At 38.2% G+C, this 20,144-nt stretch overlaps 1 protein-coding gene across 4 annotated transcripts in view; it reads right to left on the reverse strand.

The window, feature by feature from the left end:
- Positions 1–20,144, reverse strand: part of LOC135220697 (probable phosphorylase b kinase regulatory subunit beta) — a 329,203-nt gene that overhangs the window by 265,259 nt on the left and 43,800 nt on the right. For all 4 annotated transcript variants that reach the window (XM_064258095.1, XM_064258098.1, XM_064258094.1 and 1 more), the window contains exons 2-3: positions 10,484–10,608; positions 9,882–10,017 (exon numbers count right to left, since the gene is read on the reverse strand). In XM_064258095.1, coding sequence (XP_064114165.1) covers positions 9,882–10,017; positions 10,484–10,608 — 261 coding nt within the window. The remainder of the gene's footprint in view (positions 1–9,881; positions 10,018–10,483; positions 10,609–20,144) is intronic.

Consider the following 20,144-nt stretch of genomic DNA (forward strand, 5'->3'; position numbering starts at 1 on the left):
GTAGGCTATATTGCATAACTAATCATATAAAAAATTGCATTTGTAGAGACAATAACTTTACTATAATATGTGGATTTTTTGCTATAATAAATTATGTATAGGAAGAGAGTCCATGCTTGTGGTAACTCTATTGAGTCTCCTGGGACAAGCCAGTCAACAATGGAAGATTTTGTTACCTTGTCAAACTCAAAGAAATATGAGGCACATGATGCTCGACAAAACCAACAGGATGATGCACTAGTTCTCTTTCTGGCATGCAATCTTGTGCCATTTTCTGTTGTTGAAAGCCCTTACTACTTCAAAGGCTTACTTAATTCAGCTGAACCTCATTATCAGATGCCTACACACAAGCACTTAGTTAACAAATTGCTACAAGACAAATTCACACAAGTGAAGGAAAATGTTAAAAAAAGTCTAGGGAGTGTAAAATGTCATTTTCATGATAAAATAAATTTTTGAATATACTCACCTGGTACAGTGGTACCTCGAGATACGAAATTAATCCGTTCCGAGGCGGCCTTCGTATCATGATATTTTTGTATCTTGGAACATATTTTACATGTAAAATGGCTAATCCATTCCAAGCCCTCCAAAAACACCCCCAGTAAATTACATTTCCAGGCCTAAAACACATGTTCTAGGGTTACGACGGAAGAAATATGACTCCAAAAAGGCAAAATACTGTACATACTTGAGTAATATTCAACTGCATGCAATGTTCAACCCCATTTTTACTGCATATATTAGGACTTTAGCATATGTCCCTTAGCAATAAGCCTAGCCTATGTTAGCGATTACTACTATAGCCTAGTCTATGATTCTGACATCTAAACCTAAGAGCTAAAAGCATAGAATATGCCACTAAAATGTATAAATAATCAGTATGTACTCATTTCAAATAATTATTAATTAATCATTAACTATAATGCACAAACAAACAAAAAACAAACCTTCCAATCAATTGTTTACATTCAGCTCTTACCCGTCTTACGAGAATCGAACGAGCGCCAAGCAATCATTTTTCCTAGCACACAGTAAGCCATAAATTGTCATTAGTATCTCTCTTCAACTAATGAAACCACCAAACAGTATAATAACCATTCATTTCTATTCTTTATTCTATCCTTACCTAATGGAGATACCGAGTTACTGACAGCTATAATGAAACATACGTATACGTAACGTAATAATAAAAAAGAAGAAGAATTCTAAAAATTACGTATTTGTCGACAGTCTGATTTATTTTATATTTTATGATATCTAATTCACAATTTTTTTTATTAAATGTATTGCATGTACTCATTTCAAATAATTATTAAGTAACCATTAACTATAATAAACAAACCAAAAAAAAGCTTCCAAACGTCTGTTTACATCCAGCACTTACGAGTATTGAACGATCGCCAAGCAATCACTTTTACACAGTAAGCCATAAATTTTCATTATCTCTCTTCAACTACCAAACAGTATAATAACCATTCATTTCTATTCTTTATTCTATCTTTATCTAATGTTTTTTTTTTATTAAATGTATTGCATGAATAAGTTTTTCAATTTACAGCAACCTTTTACCAATAGAATACTTAAAGCAGAAGGGGTAGAGGCTGACCAATAGGAGAGCAGGACCTTATGGGGTGACTAGCATCAGGAACCAATATGAGAGCGGGAGGATGGTGGCGAGTTTACTCAGTTGGTGGCGCAGGAGTTTTAAAAAATTGTTCTCGGTGGTCCAGGCGAATCTCGGGAATTTACAGCAACCACCTTTCGTATCTTGAAAACTTTTCGTATGTAGAGCAGTAAAATTTTTCGCATTGGCTTTCGTATCTCGAGTTTTTCGTAAGTAGAGCCTTTCGTATCTCGAGGTACGTACTACTGTAGTTATATATATAGCTTACGTCCCTGACGTCACGGCAGAATTTCAAAACTCGCGGCAATCGCCGATTGGGTAGTCAGGTGCACCACCTGTGCGCCCTCTACCCAAGTACGGGGAACCGTTCCAACTACTATTCCTCAGATCTTCCATGCTCATAGTCTCTAGAGGGGAGGAGGGTGGGAATTAAATTATATATAACTACCAGGTGAGTATGTTCAAAAATTTATTTTATCATGAAAATAACATTTTTAAACATCTAACTCACCTGGTAGTTATATATAAAGCTGACTGACACCTTTGGTGGTGGGTCAGAGACAGCTATCATCATTGGAATTGACATAAGTGTTAATTAAAAACCAACTTACGGGTTCGTACCTGTTAAGGAAGCTGGCTTCAATGATATCCTGCCTCATTATGTCTGCTTTCCTTATGAGATCCAGCGATCCACCCAGGGGGCTGAAAACCTCTCGGAGACTGTCAACAGGTCAAACCTCTATGTGACTAGACTCCCTACAATACCCTTGTTCCGGGCGCTACCAAGGAAAGCTGATACACCTGACTAAGGATCAATGATTGCAGAAGACTGCGTCCAGTCTCCACAGACAACCATAAAAATTCAATAGTTCCAAGGTAAGAGAAAGGGTATTGGGTTATGGGATTTCAGGGGTAGTCCCTTCTCCCACTACTGAATGAGCTGCTACAAACGGCCACAGCGTGTAGCAGTCTTCATACAGAGTTTGCACTTGCTTCAGGTAGTGAGACGCAAACACTGATTTGCTTCTCCAGAAGGTTGCGTCCCGGATATTTTGAAGGGATCTATTCTGTTTAAAGGCTACAGAGGTTGCTACGGCCCTAACCTCGTGTGACTTGACTTTCAGTAGCCTGAGATCCGCCTCATTACATTCCGAAAGTGCTTCCCTTATTAAATGCCTTATAAAAAAGGATAGTGAATTCTTTGCCATTTGCAGAGAGGGCTTTTTGACTGAACACCAAAGCACCTCTGAATTGCCACAAATGTTTCGTTCTTTCCAGGTAATGCCTCAGAGCTCTTACCGGACACAGAACTCTTTCTACTTCCTCACCTGTGATATCCGACAGGTTCGGAATCTCGAACGCTTTGGGCCAGGGCTGAGAAGGGCGTTCGTTCTTAGCTAGAAATCCCAGCTGTAGAGAGCAGATAGCCTTGCCCTGCCTGAAAACCTACAGCTTTGCTGAAGGCATGAATTTCACTGACTCTTTTCGCTGTAGCTAGACTAACTAGGAAAAGAGTTTTCATGGTGAGCTCCTTCAATGATGTCTCCTGTAAAGGCTCAAACCTATCACTCATGAGAAACTTCAGGACTACGTCCAGATTCCAAGTTGGCGAGGACTGTAGTCTCTCCTTAGTAGTCTCGAAGGATCTGAGGTGGTCTTGGAGATCTTTATTGTCAGACAAGTTCAAGTTCCTGTGTCTGCAGACCGCTGCCAACATGCTTCTGTATCCCTTAATGGTCGAGGTCGAAAAGTTACGACTCCTCTTAAGGTACAGAAGGAAATCAGCTATATGGGTTACAGAGGTACTGGAAGAAGAAAACAGAGTTGTCCTTGCACCATCCTCTAAATGTCTCTCACTTGTATTGGTATACCTTAACGGTGGATGACCTCCTTGCTCTTGCGATCCCTCTAGCTGCCTCCTTCGAAAAACCTCTAGCTCTTGTGAGTTTTTCGATAGTCTGAAGGCAGTTACTTGAAGAGCTTGGAGGTTTTGGTGATACCTTTCCAAGTGGGGTTGTTTGAGTAGATCTACTCTCAAAGGGAGACTTCTGGGGGTGTCCACCATCCATTCCAGTACCTCTGTGAACCATTCTCTTCCGTCTGCAGCGAAGTGTCTCGCATTCGCCTATCCCATTGCAACGAAGTTTCTTCTTCTCAATAGTGGATAGGACAGCGACACTCCATGGTGGGTGTCAATGGTATGGGTACTGGGACAATCTATTAGGACGAAGTAATGATTGATCTGGAACAACCGAACTAAGTCCACAGCGTAGATCGTAACTGACTCGAGCGCTCTGACAGCTGCCGACTGACTGCGTTCGGTAGTGAGGTAAGTTGTCCAAGCATCCGGGCAAGTCACGTGACCTTCGCCTTTTAAAGGGTTATGCCGAGAGATCATACAAATTGTCTATTTGTTTGTCACCGATGCCGGACGGCGAGGTGATGATTCTCTTAAGGCATGTACCCAACAGGCAAAAGTCAATTGCCTTCTAGAGACCGAGGCCCCTGATGGCAAGACATTCTCATAGTAGTTGAATCTCAGCTATGGAGAAACAACAATATGTTCCATTGAAGACGAAGGTGGAAAGTGAATGCAACCTACGTCTTCACAGCCGAATCGAGAGAAGGATTCTCAAGATTCTGAACCTGTGCTTACAAAGGACTGAAAACGCTAACCGCTATTTCATTGCTGTCCGGTGAGGAATCGTAGTTGCAATAAAAGCGGGGCGTTTTTCAGTAATGAAAAACACAGCGAGTACTGCTTCTCATGGGTTGATCATTTGGAAGTAGAGCTGGCAGGTCGGGGAGCAGGCGATGTCTTCCGTATACATCTGTTAATTCGGGGTGAACAATGAACAATTGCACACCTACGAATACGAGATATTTTGAAGACAAACTCAGATGTCTGAAGAGATCATTCCGCATTATCGCAATGGGATGCAGCGGGAGACAAGTACAGACTTCTGTTACCGTGCGGTAAACAGAAAGATGAAAGAGTCCAAGATATATCTCTGTTGAAAATTCTCGCAATGTCCAAGGCCATGCAGTAGATGTCATTCATGTATGCGAGAATTCCCGTTAATCAGAGAGACCTAAGTCCGTGATTGTTGGACAGAGATACGGTTCGGTAGTCAATCATTGTAGGGAAGATATAAAGCGACCGTGCATCTCGGAGAGCCAGCTGGTACTGGGCTCTCATCTGCAGTCCAATACACAGTTAGTTCTCGCTCACTTGTCATCCTGAGTTGCCATGTAATCCATTCCAAGAAGGAATGTGTTCAGCTAGAATCATTGAGCGTTAAAAAAAAATTACGCTAGAGCAATTATATTTAAACGAAATAGATTTCGGTAAATACAAAAGCTGAGGTGGTGTTGTCGTGACAATACCATAAGTATCTTAAAATCAAAACTGGTAACTCCTGGGAAGTTGCAAACAGTCCCGAGTTGCAGTTCAATTAGGAAACTAGTCGTCTCGGTCACAATCCGTAGAATTAACTACGGTATGCGCCTACACCCCGGACAATTCAACTGCTTAACAGAATCATGTCGCGAGGGTAATATACGTATTATATTTGTAGGTTTCTCTACAACAACTTCCATCCTAAGGATTGGAAATCAATACCCTTCATTCTCTAGTCAAGAGAGTGAAAGAAAAGTCTTCCCCGAAGTTGGAGAGCCTGGCTCCTACCGCTGTCTGAAGAAGTGTGCCGTCAAACCCTGCTTCGCCCTTGTCTGAAGCCTCTTTTCTTTGCACTCCTTCCCGTAGGTCTCGTGTTACTTCTACTGAGGGTTCTACCTCGAAAGGGCTGAGAAAACTCGAGACACAGGAGCAGTTTCTTTGACCTTTTGAGTCACAAAACTCGCTGGCAGAACTTTCCTCGCTGCCTTCGTCATCAAGTCCTGCGTGGCCTTTTGGGCTAAGGCAGAGGAGACTTCCTTCACCAACTCTTGCAGGAAAAGGTGTGCGGAAAGGGGAGCAAACAGCAGTTCCGCTTTTTGAATGAGTGTGACCCCATTCGAAAGGAAAGAACACATTTGGGCCCTTTTCTTAAGGATTCCCGCAGAGAAAAGTGCCGCTAATTCGTTCGATCCATCTCGTAGAGCTTTGTCAATACATGACATGAGATGTACAAGCTTTTCTGTATCAGTGGACTTGAAGGATTCTATTTTCTTCACCAAAGCTCCCAGAGTCCAGTCTAGGAAATTAAATACTTCGAAGGCTCTGAAAATTCCTTTGAGGAGGTGGTCCATTTCAGAGGTAGACCAAAAAACCTTCGTTTTTCCCATGGCCATCCGACGAGAGGCATCCACAAGACTCGAGAAGTCCCCCTGGGAAAAGGCGGGAACTCCCAGACCGAGAGCTTCTCCAGTCTCATACCAGATACTGTCTTTCCTTGGTCTCTCTTAGTGTCCATCCAATCCTTCATTATTCTCAACGCTCTCTTGGAAGAGCATGATAAAACCATCTTGGTAAAGTTGGACTTCTTAGATGCCTTCCCTAGCGTGATCTCTGAAGGCAGGGAACGAGGGGCAGCAGGAATAAAGTTTTCCGGAAAAAGTTCCGTGAAAACCTTCATGAGCCTTTTTAAGTCCGACGAAGGATGCTGATCTTTCCGATCCTCTTCGTCGGAAAACTCTTCAATCGGATCAAAAGGAGAAGGGGGAAAGTCATCATTCCCTTCTTCCGATCGTCCCATAACGGAAGTAGCGACGTCATGTTTCGTCGGGGTTTCCAAAGTATGTTCTCGACGCCTGGCGTCCTGGCGTCGAGAATCCTGACACTCGGCTTCCTGGCGTCGAACTTCTTGACGCTTTCCACGTTCTTGACGTCTGGCGTCCTGGCGTCCAGAATCTTGACGCCCGGCGTCCAATTTCTTGACGCCTGGAGTCCTGGCGTCCAGCCTCTTGACACCTGGCGTCCTGGCGTCCAGCCTCTTGACACCTGGCGTCCTGGCATCCAGCCTGTTGACGCCTGGCGTCCAGACTCTTGACGCTCGGTGTCCTTGCGTCCAATTTCTTGCCTCCTGGCGTCCTGGCATCCAGCCTGTTAACGTCTGGAGTCCTGGTGTTCCAAACCTTTATGCTCGATATCCTGGCGTCCAGCCTTTTGAGGCATGACATCCTGGTGTCCAGCTACTCGGACGTCCTGGCGTCCAAGCTTTTGACGTTTGCTGTTCTGCCGACCCTTGAGGTCGTTTGCTGAACGCTCGCTGCCTGTGTGACACACGTCAAACGAATCCTCAGGATGACTCACAGCTCCTAGAATGTCCTGAGCTCGATGATTACGTACGTCTTTGGTCGTTGTAGGTTGATAGGCCTGCATTAAGGAGGAAAGTTTCTGCTCCATATCTTGCAGTAACGAAATTTGCGGAGCTGCTTGTTGCTGGGGACAGACTAGGGAAGCCGCAACATCATTTATCTCTCTCTCTTCGTCATGTACGGTTTAAGACGAACGTCCCGGAGACGAGTGCCAATCCGAAGGAGGAGCTGGAGCATGCACCGAAGGCATCCAATCGTCAGACATTTCTTTGTCTCCTACCGAAGACGACGGCCGCCTGTGCGACAACTTGCGTCTGAGTTTGGTAGGAGAGCAAACATCGGAGCTGGAAGGGAAGCGCTCCGGGCTGCTCCAATGACTACATCCTGGGGCTTGCGGCGTCGTCTCCTGACGCTGCTCTACCGGATATCGTCTTTTGAGGGGTCTAGATTTCAAAGTCAGACGCCAGCCCCGTCTGGGAACTGCGTCGTCCGACGATGCAGAAAACACTTTTACCTCTCCTTTCCAATGGCGAGGGTGAGCGTCCTGGGGATCGTCAACAGGTATGCTCGAGGGGACGACCGCTCAGGAGCTAAAACCTCTCGCCTACCTTCATCTGTCGACTTTCCTTCTCACAGGGGTTGGTGAGCTTGGAAGAGGTCTAGTACTAGGAGCACGACAGATCCGAGCGGCTGCACCCTCCACTGCACTTGCACTAATTTTTGAATCACTTGTCACTTTTAGATCTCTTACATTAGACCATAATTTCTCCCTGTCTTCTGCAAGGGATTCTACCCGTTGACCAAGGGCTTGAATGGCCGCCATCATGTCCTTTAATGTTGGACCATTACCTGTATCAATAGGGGGATCTGGGACTACCACTACGGAAGGTGGATCAATAGGTTCATTAGCGAGGGAAATAGAATTGTCAATTCCCTGACTATCTTTAGACGAGCGAGACATGCTACTCTTCGCTCTCCTGATCCTATCCTTCTCCAGTTTCCGCACATAGCGGTAATACTCTATCCACTCAGTCTCAGGTAAATTCACACATTCTTCACATCTATCTCCCAACTCACAAGTCTTACCTCTACATTTAATGCAAATTGAATGAGGGTCTATTGAGGCTTTAGCAAGCCGAGTCTTACAACCTCTCACACACATTCTTACACTCGAGGCAGAGTCAGTCATGTTGGAAAAATTCAAAAGAGAGATCTAAACAAGCAAGGGTCAAACCAACAATATCCAAAAAGGGCCAAGAAAAATCCAAATCAAGTGAAAGCCAAAGCGTGCTTCACCAAATAACTGCAAAAAACACGGGCTAAGCGAGCGAAGTTCCAACGATGCCGCTGATGCAGCAGCAGGGAAGATTTGAGGAATAGTTGGAACGGTTCCCCGTACCTGGGTAGAGGGCGCACAGGTGGTGCACCTGACTACCCAATCGGCGATTGCCGCGAGTTTTGAAATTCTGCCGTGATGTCAGGGACGTAAGTTATATATATAACTACCAGGTGAGTTAGATGTTTAAAAAATCATATTCCTAACACTTGATATCTAGTCTGGTCGCCAGATGAGATCATGCTTGAGAATCACAGCTCATTACATTAGAAACTAATCATTTGAAAATGTAGTGCTAGCTTGGAAGTGCTTGCCATGGATGCCATACTACACACAATATCACGGAAGAGTATGTGCAGATCATCAAGGATTTTGATATAGGCTCCAAAATTACAAAAATCAAAACTGACAATGCTACTAATATGATTACTACATTTTCTCTGGCAGGATAGCCACATATCTCCCCCCTTCTTCATCCAATAAGCTAGCAAAAAGGGCAAAGGAGAAGGGGGGAATACAGGGAGAGAAAAAACAAAGGTTAAACCTACGAAATTTCTTCCCAAGAAATTTTTCAGAGCGAAAGCGTAAATATCAAATAAATATACAGGCAGTCCCCGGGTTATGACAGGTTCGGCTTACGACGTTCCGAGGTTAAGACGCTTTTCAATTATATTCATCAGAAATTATTTCCATGGTTACAATGCATGTTCCAGGGTTACGACGCCTACAACAGTCATCTGGCAGAAGAAATATGACACCAAAAATGCCAAATAATCAATGTTTGAAGGTTTTTTTTCATCCAAAATGCAATAAGAATGCAGTTTACATAGTTTTGAATGCACTCAAAGCAATAAAAGTAAGGTTTTCTTAGGATTTTTGGTGATGTTCCGGCTTACGACGATTTTTGGGTTACAATGTGTCTCAAGAACGGAACCCCCGTCGTAACCCGGGGACTGCTTGTACTGTCACACCCTTAAATTAAAGGGCGAGAATAAGTGATAAGGGTTTAGATAAACCGTTGCCGCCAACCCTTTATACACAAAGGGGAATGACGGCTAGCAAAACTTATCACAAAAAGTGGGTTTCTATATTAATTATCAATACCAATCAATTATATTCAAAACATTTTATATACAATAAAAGAAAGATCTCACTGGAAAATCGTGATTAATGACCAGTCAGCAAGAGCTCATAAACACGTCTTCGAGAAAACAGCTGCAAGTAGATTGGAGTGTTTACGACCGGGCAGGTGGGTCTCCCCACCTACCGGGTGGTAGTTACTGCCCAACCACCTTGTTAAAGGTTTTAATGGCCATAATCCCAGCTACGCCACTTGTAATTCCTATTGTAAAGGACTGAAAGTTTGTATATTGTATAGGAACAATCAAGAATTTTTATGTAAAGGCCACAAATATAGCCTAATGTAAATGATGGGTCTATTGTAAACAAAGAATATAAATTGAATAATTTTCCATACATATCATAACTGGCATTCATTTGTTTAGGTTTTTATAACTATGATCTATGATACCCAAAACATTGATATACATAAAACGGTTTTAGCTATTATACAACCATGACAATTCAGGCAATATTTTAAAGGCAAAAGCAACTGCAAATATATTACTGAAATATATAACTGAAAGTATCATTCTATACCTGTAAGCTTGATATAAACTCCATATAGCAGCAGCACAATAAACAGATGTACGAATATCAGCCACTTCCTTTTCAGCACTTGTTGCTGGAAAGATGCCTAATGTAATGCTCTGATTCTGAAGTAGCTGTCGTTTCACTGTATTAAAAAACAGAAAAACAGAAAATAAACTAATACTTGATTAGAAGTACTTTGTTATCAGGGATGAACTGGCTATCTGGAACAACTGGGAAATACTGAGGCCTGTACAAGCATTTGGTTGGAATTGTCACACTAATTTCTATTTCAAAAACTTAATAGTGCAGCTGAGTATGTATTCAGTTCTGATTGGCTTTGCAGTAGATTTTCCCCATTGGAAGTTTTTAGATTATCCCAATGATTTTCAAGTACAGTACAGTACTAGAAATTCAGGTCAAAAGTGGGATAATTTTGGTATCGGTACATTTCCTTCTACTTTATAACATGGTACCATTGTACGTAGTGGGAAATCTTTTTATAAGAAACAATCTCACTATAACAGTATGTTCATAAATCAAGTTAAATATAGAAATACTGAACTACTTTTATATACAAATGGTTAAATAGTCAATTTGCAAATACTCACCAATGCCATAGTAGTGGTCCAGTTTTCTAACAGTATCATCATAACTAATCACTTTAAGATTTACGTTCTGTTCAATATCAACACTACTTGTAGTCTGGTGCCTACATCTTGATGTGTTCCCATGTCTAAAAGAGAAAGCATTCACAAGACAGTTAATGGTTTCATACTAAGTTTCATACAGTGGCATATCTATATACTATGAGAAACACTGTTAAGAGAAAAAAAAGCACAGGAGATTATAATACAGATGGAAACATTCAAATACTGAAGTTAATCAGAAAAATGACACAACAAAAACACACAGCACTCTACAGGAGCAAAATATGTAGTCTCATAAACAAACTCAGCATCCACAACCCCGCTCAGTTAATTTCAGTTTTGCACTACAGACAGCCTGAAAATGAAATTTGTACGATAAAGTTTTATATATACACTTATCCAGTAATAACTTGGCTAACAATTTATTGCATTGGCAGCTTAAAAATTAAAAAAATTTGTGTGTAATGCTTCACAGATTTAGTGCAGGTGACTGGTACCACCCACTAATGGGAATACCAAGAACTACTAGTGGACAACCTCATTCTGTTTATGCCGCATGTCCATCAGCAGGGAGGAGGGAGGGCTCAACCAATAATTACTGGTAAGTATATATAAAACTTTATCATAAAAATGTAATTTTCATATATTTAACTTTCCCATACCCAGTATAATTAATTAGATGATTCCACATTGACAGGAGGTAGGATACAGGGCATATTTTACAACAGAACATTAAGTCATGTAATGAATCTGAAATAGGAGTCACTAGCATTGAGTACAATGTTTGTAGTTCTCTCTCTCTCTCTCTCTCTCTCTCTCTCTCTCTCTCTCTCTCTCTCTCTCTCTCTCTCTCTCTCTCTCTCTCTCTCTCTCTCTCTCTCTCTCTGTTATGGGCTGTACATATATATTTTTAATGGTAAAATGTTTAAGGTGACTGAAATTATATTAATAATATAATCTCAAAGATTAGTAGAGTAATAGGATTGTAATTTAAGGTATATTTGAATTAGGACATTATTTAAGGTATACATTTGGTATTTGAACTTTCAAGATAGGCATTTATAAGTGTTTTAGAGGGGGTTCTAAGTATTTGTGGGTTTTAACTATATATTACCAGTATATATATATACAGACATACAATACCATACATATATATATTATATATATATATATATAATAATATATAATTATATATATATAATAAATATTAATAGATATATATATATCATATGTATGTATGTTATGTATGTATTGTATGTGTGTGGTATATATCATATATATATATATAATTAATCTGAAGATATATATATATATATATAGATATATATATACATATATATATTGTTACAAAGTGCCAAGTATCTGGTTACCATGCATCAAATCTTACCCTCACCAAAAGCAGACACCTGAAACCCTCATAACACATTTAAACGACTGAATACTCTAAAGGCACAGTGATCCCTTAACACTTACCAGTATTGCAGAAAATCAGACTAAGTTCATCAAAACAGGTGTGAGGTAATCTTGTAAGTAATTAAATTAATCAAAGGGCATCACTCCTTCAACAACTTTCAAACTCTAAGTATTTCCCTGATTTCAGAAGTCTAAGTACTTTCCTTGTTCTAAGTCACTTCAATTAAATTGAAGGAAAGCAAATCAATTACCACTCTATGTCTCTACCTATCATAATATAGTCATAATTATATATATTTATACTGGTGTAAGATAAAGAAAAACACTTATAAAAATTTTTAAATACAAATTTATTATTAAATTCAAAATTTTAAGTGAAATTCACAATATCAGGGAAAATTACTGTTACTTGAAAACAAAGTAAAGTTTAATTAATTCTTGAATCAAATAAGTAAAATTAAATCAAAATTAATTATATCAAAATTCAAGAAAATTAATTCAATCAAAATTCAAAAGTGTTAGGCAATACTAACGAAAATTTGAAATTAATTCACAAGTGCTAAATAACAATAAAATTTGAAAAGAATTCTAAGTAAATGCAAAAATAAATTCACAAGTTGTTAAAATTTAATTAAATGTGCAATGATAAAGCAATGAAAATAACTAAGTCAAATTAAATGGTGAATGCAAATGAAAATATAAAATAAAAGACACTTCAATAAGAAAATGAATAAGTGCACCAACAATGGAACAGACACAAATACAAAAAATATCAGCAATGTGTAAAAGTGTAAATCTTTTTCATTCAAAAATACTAACCAACAGTTTTTTACCAAACCTTCGTAACAGACAACAGTTCCTATCAATTATTAATTAAACACACTCCCTATCCCATTATTAGGTTTATTCACTGGTTCCTAACAATTATTAGTTGCAACTAATAAAAATATAACACACTTTTTACCTTGTTTTGGTATACCAACTTCTTTTCTTCTCTTGTAAATTACACTTTCACAAAAAACAAGGCGCCGTTACGAAATGTTTGTTCAGATTCCACAAAAGAAATTAAATAAATTAAATAAATTCTAAGAAATATCAAATATACAATTCTCACAATATGAGTGACCAAATTTACGTTACGTTAATTTAATCTCGATGTCGAGTGAGAGAGAGAGAGCGAGAGAGAGAGAGGGAGATCTAACTGCCTCGAGGTCTTAAGATCGAATGAAAATCTTCTTCCTTTTATGGAAATGACAGAGCAGATGTCTCAAAACGTTCTAGGCACGAAAGCTTCTCGAAAGTTCTGAAATCTGACGCAATCTTACACACACACAATGTGCAACATCCACGTGGGACTTGACAAAGATATACGCGTACAAGACAAGACTGCTCAACAGATACGTACTCGATTGAAACGGAGGGTAACATAATTAAGATTGACATGTTTTTGATGACCACGTAAAAAAGAGTCGAGCTCATTATCAAACGCGCTGACAGAGCAGGGACGCAAACGGATCTCGCAGACTTCTAATTTCAAAGTGCTGACATAAAAGTTAAACATTTGCAGCTTTGAAAAGACAAGGATCTCTCTCTTTACGTTAGATATATATTCTTTTACAAGACGTTAATGCAAAATCTGAACACACATTTTAAAACATCCTATTCTAAGCTATCTAGGAATCTGAAAAAATGTTACACAATCTACAAGACATTTCAAAGAGGGGAAAACATGCATTTTGAAAGTAGCAATATATAATAATATATACACATATATACATATATATCACACATATATAAATATATATATATATATATATATATATTATTATATATATATCTATTATATATATTATATATATATATATAGATTATATATATATATAATAATATAACATATATATATATATATAATATATATATATAATTATATATATATAATTATACCATATATATAGATATATATATAATATATATAGAATATATCTATACTATATATATATTATATAATATATAGATTATATATATATATAATATATATCATATATATATATATATATATATAATATATATATATATATATAGATATATATTATATATATATATATATACGTATATATATATATATCTATATATATATATGAGACTATATATATAATACTAGATATATATATAGTATATATAATATATATATTATATATACAGCGGTCGGGTTTACACGGTTTTTCGGCTTACGACGTTCCGAGGTTACGACGCTTTTTCTTAAATATTCAATGGAAAAATCCGTCCTGGGTTACGACGCTTGTTCCGAGGTTACGACGCTGACGCTTCCGACGCTCCGAGTTAACGACGCTTTTTAAAAAACGCATACTATGATAAAATCCTTTATAGTTTAGCACAGTATATTAATAAAAATAAGTTTCTGGTTAGATAACCAACAAAAAAAAATTTGAGATTATGATGATTTTCGACACTTTTTATGTTGTATTTTTTCTATGTTTTTTTAGTGACGCCTCATATGCGGAACTAGTTTCCGAGCGAATGAATACATACTAGTTTACATATAACAGTCCAAAAGCGCAAATAATGAAAAATCATTGCTTGTTTCCCAGTAATAATAACAAAACGAAGTTTCTGGTTAGATTACAACGCAAATTCAAGTATCCAAAGAGAGACATTATCCAGTAATTGATCAAGAGAGAGAGAGAGAGAGAGAGAGAGAGAGAGAGAGAGAGAAGCGAGAGAGAGAAGAGAGAGGAGAAGGAGAGAGGGAGAGAAGAGAGAGAGAGAGGGCGTCTTCCGACGCTCCAAGTTAAGGACAGAGAAGTGTTCGTTTCGTTAAACGGCCTCTGACTCATGCCAGTAAATGTTTTTGTTGATACTAATAATATAAGCCTATTTAAAGATACGTTTACTTTAATTAGTCTATATGATACGTAAATAGTAATCAACTGTTCTTGTAGCCTCAATATTGGCAAAATCGAAGTATCCAAAGAGAGACATTATCCAGTACGTAATTTGATCAGAGAGAGAGAGAGAGAGAGAGAGAGAGAGAGAGAGAGAGAGAGAGAGAGAGAGAGAGAGACGCTTTGGCAACTGGTCTCGGGGTGTTTTATAGCTTCCTTCTGCTTGATGATCGTGGATATTGTAGAAGGATTTCGACCATAGTCGTTTGCCAAATCGACGATACGAACGCCACGTTCATGCTTTGCTATAATTTCATGTTTTTGCTTCCATCGAAATCATTTTCTTGGGTTTTTTCTTATCACCTGCTTTGTCTTTAGCTTTGAGACCCATGGTTAATAATAAAATAGACAAAATAACACGAAAAATAGGCGCAAATACAAACGAACTAAACAACGACGTGTTAACATGCAGCACCAACAAACAAACAGACTGAACGCCATTTATCGGTCTCCTATACAACTAACACTCATCGCAAAATCGTATCTCAAATATTTCGTTGTATATCAAAGCTTGTATTTTCGCAATTTTCTGTTGTATCTCAAAAACATTCGTATATTAGGGCAATCGTATGTCAAGTTTCCAATGTAATTTGATCAGAGAGAGAGAGAGAGAGAGAGAGAGAAGAGAGAGAGAGAGAGAGAGAGAGAGAGACGCTTTGGCAACAATGGTCTCGGGGATTGACGTAACGTTTATTTTCTGAACAGATAGGACAGAGAATGTTCGTTTCATTAAACGGCCTCTGACTCATGGCAGAAATGTTTTGTTGATACTAATATATAAGCCTATTTAAAGATACATTTACTTTAATTAGTCTATATGATACGTAAATAGTAATCAGCTGTTCTTGTAGCCCTCAAGATTTTGCAAAATCACTCCAGGTTGTACATAAAACTTCAAGAATGTAGTGTCACCAGAGGATTACAATAGTTTTTACCTTCAAGAACCAGCATTCTTTTATGAAAATAACTCCATGTTGTACATAAAACTACAGGAAACAACATGTAGTGTAACCAAAGGATTACAAGTAAGGTTTTTTATAACTTTTTATTAGTTTAAGACTATTTCCAAGCGTCGTTCCGGCTTACGACGCGTCTCAAGAACGGAAACCCCGTCGTAACCCTGGGGGACTGCCTGTATATATATATATATATATATATATATATACGTATACGTATATATATATATATATATATATATATATATATATATATATATATATATATATATATATATATATATATATATATATATATAATACTATATATATATATATATATATATATACGGGGGTCCTCGAGTTACGACGTAGATCCATTCTTACGATGCATCGTAACACGATTTTCAGCGTAAGTCGGAACATTGAAAAATACCACATGATTTAATGTAAATACCTATCAATAACAACGAGAGAACAATTCCTTTACCTTTATTAGTTTGATTGGCTTGCACATGGAGAGGAAGCTGCGGTGCTGGAGAGACTGGGGGAGGTTAGTGAAGAGAAAAAGAACCTCCAGAAGTTGCTGGAGATGCTGAGGCAGATGATTCTTGAGGTGAGGCAGAACATACTAGTACTGGAGATGCTGAGGCAGGTGATTCTTGAGGTGAGGCAGATACGCCGTTGATTTTGGTCTTCCAACCAAAGCACCAATAACCTTTCCATTTCAATTATTAGACCACTACGCTGCTTAGTTATCACTGTCGCTTTTCATAGGAGCAGATCCTTTCACATGTTCAACGATGCGCTCTTTAATCTTTGATAATGGTAGCAACGGTCGAACGGCTAAGGCCAAGCGAGCGGCCAATGTTTGTTGGCGTTTCTCCCTTCTCGGATCGCTTATAATGTCCACTTTAATTTCCATGGTGATGGCCTTCTTTTCTTCGATGCACTACCATCAGAAGAGTCCGCCTTGCGCTTGGGAGCCATAACAAAGAGCAAAAAGTTACAAAAACGATACAACACGAGGGAGAGAGAGGCAGTGTAAACAACCAAAATGGCGTATGGGCGAGGACCTGAGCGTAGCGAAGCGACGCCGTCCTCTCCCCCACAAAGCGTATTCTTCCGCCGTGCGCCTGGAACTAGTTCGCGTTTGTTTACGTTGCTTACGACGCTAAAACCGCGTAAGACGGAACGACGCAAAATATTATTTTTATATTTTTATGGGGGCGCGTTCGTAACCACAAACATCGTAAGTCGAGACCAGCGTAACCCGAGGACTTACTGTATATGATATATAATATATATATATATATAATATATATATATATGATATATATAGATATATATATGTATATATATATAGATATATATAAATAGTATAAGAGATATATATATATAGATCTATATATATATATATATATATATGATATTATGTATATATGATATAGATATTCGATATATATGTATATATGTATATATGATATATAGATTACATAGATACTATATATGTATATATATACATATATATACATGATATACATATAGAATATATATATATATAGATATATATATATATATATATATATATATATATATATATATAGTGTATATATGCTATATATCATATATATATATATATATAGTATATATATATATATATATATATATATATATATATTATATATATTGTATATATATATACATATATATACATGTATATAGATATTATATACTATAATATACATGTATATATATACATATAGATATATCTATATATATATATATATACTATATATAGGAATATATATATATATATATACATATATATATATATATATATTTATATATCTTGTGGAGAGAGAGTGAATATCCTGTATAATTTATCTAGCCTGAAATCCCAAAAAATTGCACCAAAATTTACCACATTGGCAACCCTTTTACCTCCTATTCTGCCCACCAGTTGGTAACACTGCCATTGACAGTTACAAAACCTTCCCTTGAAAATCAGTTGTGATTGACAGATCATGGGGTGGGATGGGTGGGACTAGATAAATTATACAGGTAAGTATTATTAATTTTATTATAAAATTCCATATTAATAAACATTACCTTAATATAATTTATCTAGCCCAATTTACCACATTGAAAAGGAGGAGGGAATCTGAATATAATTTCCCTTTCGGGCAGAATAGGAGGAACCAACTTAATCCAATTAGTGAAAAAGGAAGAAAAAAAATTAATAACAGGACATAAAAAACAAAGAAATATATATCATATGCTGAGTTAAAATGTCAACCCAAAGTCTAAGATACTAAGATCTCAAAGTCTCCTACTATAATGTCGCCGAACTGCGGTAGTAAAGGACAAGGAGTAAGTGCAGAAGTCTGCCCATCTGTACAAGTCAGGTGACCAACCAGGTGACAAGTCAGACGACATCGAGGACAGCAAGGCTGCACCCTGATGACTTCATCAAGCACTGCAACCACCAACAACACCTGCTCTCTCACGAATGTCTGGCACCAAGAGATAGGAGCAGGTATTGGCAACTCTTTCCCGAAGGATAAGTGCCTGGATTCAAAGCTAGGCAAACATTGTGGGTGTATCAACGCAGCCCAACGTAGCCAACAGCGACATCAGCCCATGTGCAACTCCTAACTCAAGCTCTCTGGTGCCAAGAGAAAGGAGTGTGAAGCAAAAGGTGACTCAGTCCCGAAGGATGAGTGCCTGACAGTCCAAACTGGCCTCATGTTAAACGATCATCGGAGGGTGTATCAACGCAACCAATTTTGTCAACAACAAACTCAGAGCTACTAAATGTCGCCTGATCTCACATGACTGTCTGACTCTGAGAAAACAGGTGAGACAAAAAGTAGATGGCGAATGAGTCACCATATGACAGCAGACAATCCATTGACTAATTTCCTGTCCAGAAAGACAATGGAAGAAGCGTGAGTTGTCAGGACAAGCGAACCAGTGGCTAGTCCTAAGTCAGCATCGACTTTGAGAGAAGCGTAGTCGCCAGTGCCAACAACCCAGTGGCTGGTCCAATGTCAGATTGACAATGGAAGCAGCGTGAGTTGTCAAGCAGCCAGTCCTTATGTCATCAACAATACCTATAAATACCAAACTACCTGATTCCCATTATAACTACACCAAAAACTGCCCCAAAAGTTATAATGCAAAAAACAAAAAACACATATACAGTGGAGCCTCTACATATGAAAGTCCCTATGTATGAAAAATGATATTGTTATGATACAATAAAGTTTTATACATACTTACCTGGCAGATATATACATAGCTATTACTCCGTTGTCCGACAGAAATTCGAATTTCGCGGCACACGCGGCAGGTAGGTCAGGTGATCTACCCCCCCGCCGCTGGGTGGCGGGAATAGGAACCATACCCGTTTTCTAATTCATAATTTTTCTTCCAGCTGTTTCCTGAGGGGAGGCTGGGAGGGCCATTTAAGTGTATATATCTGCCAGGTAAGTATGTATAAAACTTTATTGTATCATAACAATATCATTTTTATACATTCAACTTACCTGTCAGATATATACATAGCTGATTCACACCATTGGTGGAGGGTAAAAGACAGCTATTACTGAATAGACAGGTAAACAACATACGTTGTAGGTAATAAATAAATAAAAAACCTTGGTTTCCTATGTGTTAGACGAAGGGTCGACTTCCTAGCTATTGCTAGTAGTCTGCTTCGTCTCAAGAGACTCAGCGAGTATGACCTATGGCTAAGAGTTCTTGTAGATCTGTCAATGGGGTCTTATCCACTTACTTGACAGAATCTAGTGGTCATTTGTCAATGGGGTCTTATCCACTTACATGACAATACACCAATGCCTATTGGCATAATTTAAGGAGCACAACACCGATCCCGATCACCTGATCCTAACACGAGGGTTTGTGCTTAATTTGAAAAGAGCTATCCCCAAACTCATTTCAAATAACCTCAGAAAATAATACACTTATGTTAAAATTAAAAAAAATTTTAATTTACTAGTTAAGGATCAGTGTCGGCTCCCTATCCCAGCAAACGCATCCGTGGACACGTATAACAAAGAGAGAAGGATCTCTCATAGGCCCACTTGATCTCCTTCGTGCAAAGAGAAGTCAACACAGAGTTGCATCTCCCGTTATTACAGCTAATATGACTCTCACGACATATTGTTATGGAAAGAACAAGAATTGTTAAAGCTCGCACTTCAAGCGCTTTTAAATTCTTAGCTGTTTGAAGGAAAACATCAAGTTACTCAAGAAGTGCTTTAGAGATTCCACTCTTCTAAAGAA

Source organism: Macrobrachium nipponense, chromosome 2 (genome assembly GCF_015104395.2).
Source record: "Macrobrachium nipponense isolate FS-2020 chromosome 2, ASM1510439v2, whole genome shotgun sequence".
Lineage (NCBI taxonomy): Eukaryota > Metazoa > Arthropoda > Malacostraca > Decapoda > Palaemonidae > Macrobrachium > Macrobrachium nipponense.